At 34.7% G+C, this 8,026-nt stretch overlaps 1 protein-coding gene across 1 annotated transcript; it reads left to right on the forward strand.

Annotated features, from left to right (window-relative positions):
• The first annotated feature begins 758 nt into the window (after window positions 1-758).
• Window positions 759-4,138, forward strand: LOC145587246 (uncharacterized). Its single transcript, XM_081644001.1, has 5 exons — window positions 759-1,047; window positions 2,336-2,434; window positions 2,514-2,622; window positions 2,706-2,978; window positions 3,691-4,138. Exons 1-4 carry the CDS (start codon window positions 860-862, stop codon window positions 2,799-2,801), a joined length of 492 nt encoding a protein of 163 aa, XP_081500127.1. The 5' UTR covers window positions 759-859; the 3' UTR covers window positions 2,802-2,978; window positions 3,691-4,138.
• Window positions 4,139-8,026: the final 3,888 nt, after the last annotated feature.

Below are 8,026 nucleotides of genomic sequence, written 5' to 3' on the forward strand. Positions count from 1 at the left end.
AACTTCAGTCCGACCCAAAAATCAAGCGGGTTTTGGGCAAGCCTAAAAATGTATTTTTAGTTAAAAATCCAAACCCGATTCGAAAAAAGCCCGAAAAGCCCGCTATATTATCGGGTTAAGGCACGAGATATTATGTTAAGTCCCGATTCGACCGGATTTTTTGATCACCTATAATAAAAATTTATTGTAATGAACATTATTTTTATTCAACCACCCTAATCTAAAGACAAAATTCAAATAACATTTCAAATTAAACAATTAACATTATGTTTCAAATAAAAATACATTATACTGACAATCAAAGAACATGATCGATAATAAAGAACATTATTTAACATTCTTTAATATGTTATTTCCAATTTAAATGAATGTTCTTTACATTTATATACAATGTTTATTTCATTTTGTTCTATAACATGTTCCTTTTTACTATAAATAAATGTTCCTTACATTTCTATACAACATTCTTTCCGTTTTTTCTAAAAGGAATGTACCATGCGGATCGTGTATCTGCATGAAAGAACCACGCATTGCTCTAGCACTAAACATAAAACATGTTCCACCAGACCAACAATTGCTGCTGTGGTGCTGGTGCATGGTGCAACCGTGCATCGCAACTCAAACACACGATATCATATTAAAACAATTTTTCTTCACTAAACCATCGGCTACATCGAATGACATTGCGACATGTCAGCAAAACCACGTATTTTAACACTTTTAGCACATTCCCAATTTCCCACTCTATAGTCTATAACCCCATCCCCTTTTTTAAAAATTTTCCGCTTCTCTTTCGTTCTTCACATTTCGAAAATTCTCCCCTTTCAATTCTCAATCTGCAACTTCAGAGAATTCAACAATGGCGGCTTCAATCCATCAATTAGGGTTTGTAATTTTCGCTATGATTCTTGTTTCATGTTCAATCTCAGCAATGGCGGATTCGGAATCAGCTTTTATTGTAGCTCACAAGAAGGCTACCCTCACAAAGCTCAGCAATGGCATTGAACGTATCTCCGTTTCTATCGACCTCTACAATCGTGGATCTTTGTATGCGTTTTCTCTTTTCTACTGATTCTGCATTTGCTGCTATGATTTTAGATCTTATTTGCGTTTGAATTTCCATTGTTATGAATTTCATAATTGAATTTTGCTTTCTGTGTTTGATTTTGATTTTTGTTTGGATGTTGATTTGGAGGAAGTAATACACTAATACTGTTGGAAATGAATTTCGGTTTCAATTGCGTATTTTAATATTGAATTTTCTGCACATTTTGTGAGTTTGCTGTTTGAGAAATACTGTAAGTAGTTTATTTGTAAGGTTGAACTGCTATTCGTAATCCTGTAAATTATAATAACACCTGCATTTTTTTCTTTCGAGAAGCATTGTATGATATGAATTACTGCATTAGCTAGTATACTGAAAAACTGTGATCACATATATGAATAAATTATTGTCATTGTTACATTGAGTATGTAACGGTTATGAGTGCTAGCGGAAGCAAATAAATTCATGGACGATAAACCCTAAAACCCAGAAAATAGGACAACAGAGGAGTATAAGAACCCTGAATTACCAGAGTGTAAGATAGTTTTACAACTCTCAGGGTTTATGAAAAATTTCAGAAAGATCTGATTGGCTATTTGGCTTGTGATTACCTCGTAATTGGCTCTTGTGGTGAAGGCCCAAAATCGTATTTCTATTACTACGTAGATCCCAATGACTGTAATAGGCTCTTGTGGGCTTCATAGAGTATAAGCTCTCTTGGGAAATTGATTTAAGCAGATTGATTTTAGCACACACTTATACGAGAGAGCATAGAAAACTGTGCTCCAACATAAAATGCGTGCCAAAATCATTTCCCGCTCTCTTGTGTATGTTAGGGGCTTTTTTCTTTCCTTTCTCCCATTCTTATTTCTTTCATAAGGAATAAGCGTGTTGTTGTAAATATGGTTTGTAGTTTTGATAATGTAATGAGCAAAATTTACATTTTAGTTCCCCAATGAACGAAATTGGAGCAATGCATTAAGTAATTATAATAGAATTGCATTTTTGTTAGACCTTATGTTATGATATTAATTCATAAATGGGATTGCAATTACCTGAATTACAAGTCTGTTAAAAATGAGTCTTAGCTGTTTTGACGTGAAGCCTCAACAGATTCTAGAAGCAAAAAAAATTGAAATTTGGCTCCATCTCACTTGTTTATTTTATACACGATTCTAGAAACATTCATTACATTTGGCAATTGATTAAAAGTGAGTTTTGCTATGGAGCTCATTCCTCTCTCCCTAAGTAGAAGTCTGATATGAGTTAATTTTCTATAATTATGTTCAGAACTGTGTACGATGTAAGCCTTGTTGACAAGAGCTGGCCTGTGGACTCTTTTGATGTAGTCAGTGGAAACTTTTCAAGATCATGGGACAGCCTCGATGCGTGAGTTTTAATTTTTTAAGCATATTTCTCTGCGAATCGCTAAGTCATGAGTCTGCTCACTGATCATTATTATTCACAGTGGAGCTATTGTTTCTCACTCCATTGAACTAGAGCCAAGAGTAAAAGGTCTATTCCAGGGTAGCCCAGCCGTGATTACATTCCGCATTCCCAACAAGGCTGCACCCGTGGTATGCACTTCTTGAAATGCTAAATAGACCGTTGTTTTTCTTGTTTGCTGACCGTTGTAGCTTATAATCTATATTCTTTTCAGGTTGCATATTCTACCCCCATTTACCCATTGAACATGCTTGCAGATACTACACCAGAGAACAAGCTTGAATTGGTAATCTTTTCTCAAAATTCGTAGGTGTATCAAGTTCTTTGTGTTTGTGTTCATTTGCCTTCCATATCTGTTTAAATTTGTTTTTTGTTCATCTTTTTATAACTTATATGGGCATTGACTAAGCTGATGTATCCATGTTTTTCTTTGTGAATAATTTGTTGCTGCTGGTGGGCTGGCGTTTACCAACTTTCTCAGGCAAAGGTTAGTTTCATGCTTCTAAGTACTACATGCAATAACTTCCGAAGGAATACCTCTAGTCTTTAAATTTTTGATGGATTATCAAGCTTTAAATACTAACTTGCAAATCCCCTGTTTGCATTCCTATGTTTGAAGAAGTTTTGAACTTTGAATTTCTGATTAGTCTTTCAAGTGTGCATGGGTTGGTCACCAAATCTTAACAATGATCTACCTTACTGGGTAAAAGCAAAATAGGTTGCTCTTATCCACCTTTGTTGTTTTAGATGTCATTTGATGTATTATGTATATACAAATTTAAGTGTTGAATGACTCGAGTACTTTGTGACTGTGTTTGGAAATAAGGCATAGCTCTGTGCTACATCTCGTTTTCTCCTTGGCTCTTCAGTTTTGTCAGTGCTGACTAATGAACAAGAATTCTAGTGTTGTTGAGTTTTCTAGTGGTTTCCAAAGGCTTGGTTGCCCTCACAAGACCATACACATGTACACTTGGTACACTACTAATCATGCTTGAATTGTCTTTTAAAAGATTTTTTGGAGGACAAGGTTTATAATAACCAAATAAAATTTAGATTAGGGAATGCTTCATGTAGTGTTCATGCTGCAATCATGCAATGTCCTCTCCTGCTTGTAGACGCTCCAAAAGTTCAAGATTTTATGACATTATTGTAGATGTTCTTGTCAATTGTTTTCTTATACTATTCTTCTTTTTTTGCAGAGTCTTCTTGCTCGATTTGGTCCACAGTTTTCAGCAGTCTCTCTTGTAGCTTTGTTTGGATATATGATTGCTACTCCTAAGTCGAATGCTGCTAAGGCACAAAAGAAGAGGCGATGAAGCTAAAGCTCTAATACGATACAAAACGACTAACTGTTACGGCTTTGCAGCTGGCTTCTTCACTTGATACGAGTCTTAATTCTCTTAAAAGATACCAAAAATTAGCCATTCTGGCTTCGGTGGCTTCTTTCTGACTCAGATTGAAGGCTGCCTGTTGTAACTTTTCCTCATGTCCTTAAGATAGTGTTTTCAGTTTTAGTCTTACCTTTTACTTCCTCCGACCCATGATATAGTTCTTGTTTTCTATTTTGGGGAAACAAAATAATGTTTCTATATTTTTGAATAGTATGTGAAGACTATTATACCCTCATTTTGTTAACTTTATTTATTATACTGCCTAAATTACTCTTAAATTTTGCATATGTCATGTATTTTTTTTTCTCTCTCTAAGGGCCTTTCACATTTACTGAGCTGAACTGAATTAAACTGATTGGAGTTGAATTGCACTGAACTGAACTGATTGGAGCTGAACTGAATTCAACTGAAATGAATATTTTATATGAGAGGGAAATTAGGAACTGAACTGATTAGAGCTGAACTAAACTGAAATTAAGTAAATGTGAACAAGCCTTAACTCTTGCCTATTACGGAGTATTGTACTTTTCACTTTTATTAATGTACTTTATTCACTTTCTTCTCTTATTTCTTAAATACCGTGAAAAACACAAAAAAATAACTATATTATGGAACGGAGGGAGTACATAGTTCACTTAAATCAAGAACTGTTCAGGAGGCTTTATTTTAAGAAAGCTGCCTCATGTTTGAAATGCATGCGCAAGCATGTCGCGGCTCTTGTGTGTCTTTTATGCCGTTTTTAAATGTTTCTTCTGGTAATGTTGTGGATAATACTCTCTTCGCCCCCTTTTATTAAGTGCCTGTTTTTCATATTCTACAAGTTGTAACACAAATGAAGTATAAAAAGCATCCTTGAAATCAGTGGTGAAATTAGGGGGTGGCTGGGGGGTAGGGCTGACAATCCCTGACCCGACCCGATAATCCGAACGAACCCGACCCGAAGGTACTGAGAGAAACCCGAACTCAACCCGATCCGAACCCGAATAACCCGAATTTGACCCGATTTGACCAAAATTTCATATTTCATAATAATATTAAGTTTTACACTATTTTTTATTGTTTCTAAGCATAACCCGAAATTGACCCGAAATCTGACCTGAATCCGACCCACTGACCCGAATTGCCACCCCTACTGGGGGTAGCCATGGCCACCCCTTTAAATGGTGAAGTTTGTTAAATGTTGAATAAAATATAGTGGTAAACTTGGCAAAGTTAGTTTCTTGGTAGGGTTCAAATAGTGTAGAATTTTTTGCTGAGCTGTGTCCGATCCTTGCAAAGAACATTTACATTGTTTTCTTTGGATTTCAACAAAACTTTAATTCATTTTGTCTTCTTATCTTCCTCTTTTATTTTCATTTTTCCTAGCAATGCATATGACCTTTTTACTCTTGGTAAGAAATACAACTGAAATTTATAATTATGGTCCCCTCTATATAAATATTCTGATTCCTCCAATGCCTGAAATAATTATAAAGAATTTAATTGTAGAAGTGTAGAACACATGCACATGGGTACCAAATTTGAAAGATTTTTTTTGGAAAGTTTAATGCTTCCTAATTTTTTTAGTTGACACCCTTTTTTTAGTCACGTTTGTCAATGCACAAATTTAATCATTAATATCTTTAATTTACGATAAGCAAAACTTTGATATTTTAGAAAATATATATCGTGACAGTTCTAACAAGATCTCACATCACTATATTTTTCATTACATATAAAGCACAAAATATGGTCAAAGAAAAGTGTGTGAATATTGCTAAAGTCAAAACGTGTCAACTAATAAAAAATGAAGGTACTATATATGTTAAAGGTATAAAGTGGGGGTGTGTAGGTAATTTATACATGAAACAAATTAAAAATAGACACTTAATTTTGGGACACCTAAATAGAAAAAAAACACTTAATAAAGGGACAGAGGGAGTAATGTATTTTGCAAGACATAAAGGCCTTTTATCTATCTAGATTCCTAAAGAACAACAACAACAAATAGGCCTTTTGTGTGACATAAATGCCTTTTTATCTACCTTGATTCCTAACCAACAACTAGGGGTGTGCAGAAATGGACCTGGATCAGAAAACCGATCGGGACCGGACCGGTTGATTCCGATTCGGTCTTCGTTCCTCAGAAATTGGAGATTTCGGGTTTCCGGTTCGGTCCGGACCGAAAAGTGTATTTTTGTCATCAACAACAACAACAACAACAACAACAACAACAACAACAACAACAACAACAACAACAACAACAATTAGAATAATAAAAAAAAAAAAAAAAAAAAAAAAAAAACAACAACAACAACAACAACAACAACAACAACAACAACAACAACAACAATAATAATAATAAAAATAAAACGATTAACAACAACAACAACAACAACAATAATAATAAAACGATTTGTCTAACGTATGTCCAGGGCCATTTTAATCAATTTAAGGGCCCCTTGCTATAAATGATTATAAGCCTTCCAAATTAAAAACCACACAAATTTAAATATGAAATTATGTTACCTGGTTTTCTATTTATGTACTTATTATTTTTATTTTTTTTTCATTTATATGTTAAAATATAAATACTTATACTCGTATTAATAAGTTTACAATGTTGATAGCTTATCATTTTTTTCAACGTGAACTAAATGAATAACATGTACTTTGTAAACTTATAATCATATTACTGCATATTAAGTTTATGAATGTCATATTACTCCTTATTACATTTATGAATTGATAAAAGGCAATTTTGACGTCTAGGGCAAAGGCAACTTCGAGCTTGGCTAAATGTGTCTAAGACTCGTGAATGCGTTATTTTCATTTGAAAAGGGAAGGCTTAGAAAGAGGGATCGGAGAAATAAAAACTATGAGCTTAAGAGAGAAAAGAATTAGAATTAGATGATTGTGAATGAATAAAACGGGGAAATACGACCCTATTTATGGAGAAAAATAATCTGAAAACGATTTAAAAAAGATCAAATTCGATTCGGAGTAAAACTGCTTCGGTCGCGACGTGACAGGGTTCGGCGCCGCGCGATCGACAGTCTCCGTCGCAGCGCGACAGAGTCCTGTCGTTTCATGATGGAGAACGCTTTTTCTAAAATACGTATGGAATCTTTAATCTAATTAGATTCGATTAATTAACGTCCGCACTTATCTTTTAAAACCAGATTTATTCTTTAAAAACACTTGTTTTAATCCAAATAGAATTCTTTATTTTCTAAAAGATATAATTATTAATCCTAATCCCATTAGAATTCAAAATAACCATCTAGATTATTCTAAAAGATTAAAATAAATCCTAATAACTTTAGTAATTTTAATTAATGGGTCATCCACTAGATCATTGGGCCATAAAACCATTTCAGGTCCAATTTAGTATTTTGGCCATAACTTCCTCATTATTCATCGGAATTGAGCTTATAATATATCGTTGGAAAACTCTTTTCGAGCCCATTACAACTACACCATTATTGTACCCTTATTATAGACCAAACTAAATTAGATTTGACGTTTTCATAAATAAAGTACATTTTCGAAAACAGAAAGAAGATATTTTATTAAAACAACCGCATCACAAGACTTTTCACACTTTCACTTCGTTCGATAATCAAATGACGCGAAAGGTACTCATCAGTGGGTTTGGTGTTTAGGGATACACAATTAGGTGTCTACACCACCGCATCCACAACGCCCGCACTGGCCACCGCACCGCACAACGCACCGCCCATGAAGCCCCCTCCTACCAAATTCCGACCACTCCTAATACCTTAGCCACCACAAAATTTCGCAGACCTAAAACATTAACCACCACCTAATTTCGACCTACTCCTTAGCCAACACCAAATTCCGACCTGTTGGACTTAATGATTTTAATGATGACACAACCTCACTTACTTACAAACTAATAAGTGCTTGATTGTTTAAGTGTGTACTCAGTTACAAAGACCAGGAGAATGAAGTGTCTTGTAAAAATACCATGAGGAACAAGAAGGCCAGAAGCAGAGCTAACCATATAGAAGAGTTCCCTCACAGGAACTGGCGCTTCAGAAATGAAGATTGGAGAAGAGAAGGTTCCCTCAGGGAACAGAAGCTTCAGAGAAGAAGCCTCATTAGAGAAGAGAAGTTCCTCCCAAGGAACAGAAGCCTCGGA

Source organism: Chenopodium album, chromosome 2, assembly GCF_948465745.1.
Source record: "Chenopodium album chromosome 2, dcCheAlbu1.1, whole genome shotgun sequence".
NCBI classification, from domain to species: domain Eukaryota; kingdom Viridiplantae; phylum Streptophyta; class Magnoliopsida; order Caryophyllales; family Amaranthaceae; genus Chenopodium; species Chenopodium album.

Bases quoted from the DNA above. Each gene is read 5' to 3' on its own strand.
- LOC145587246 (XM_081644001.1), top strand. From the start codon at position 860: ATGGCGGCTTCAATCCATCAATTAGGGTTTGTAATTTTCGCTATGATT. The intron at 1,048-2,335 runs GTATGCGTTTTC...AATTATGTTCAG, and splicing joins CTCTACAATCGTGGATCTTT to AACTGTGTACGATGTAAGCC. The intron at 2,435-2,513 runs GTGAGTTTTAAT...TATTATTCACAG, and splicing joins TCATGGGACAGCCTCGATGC to TGGAGCTATTGTTTCTCACT.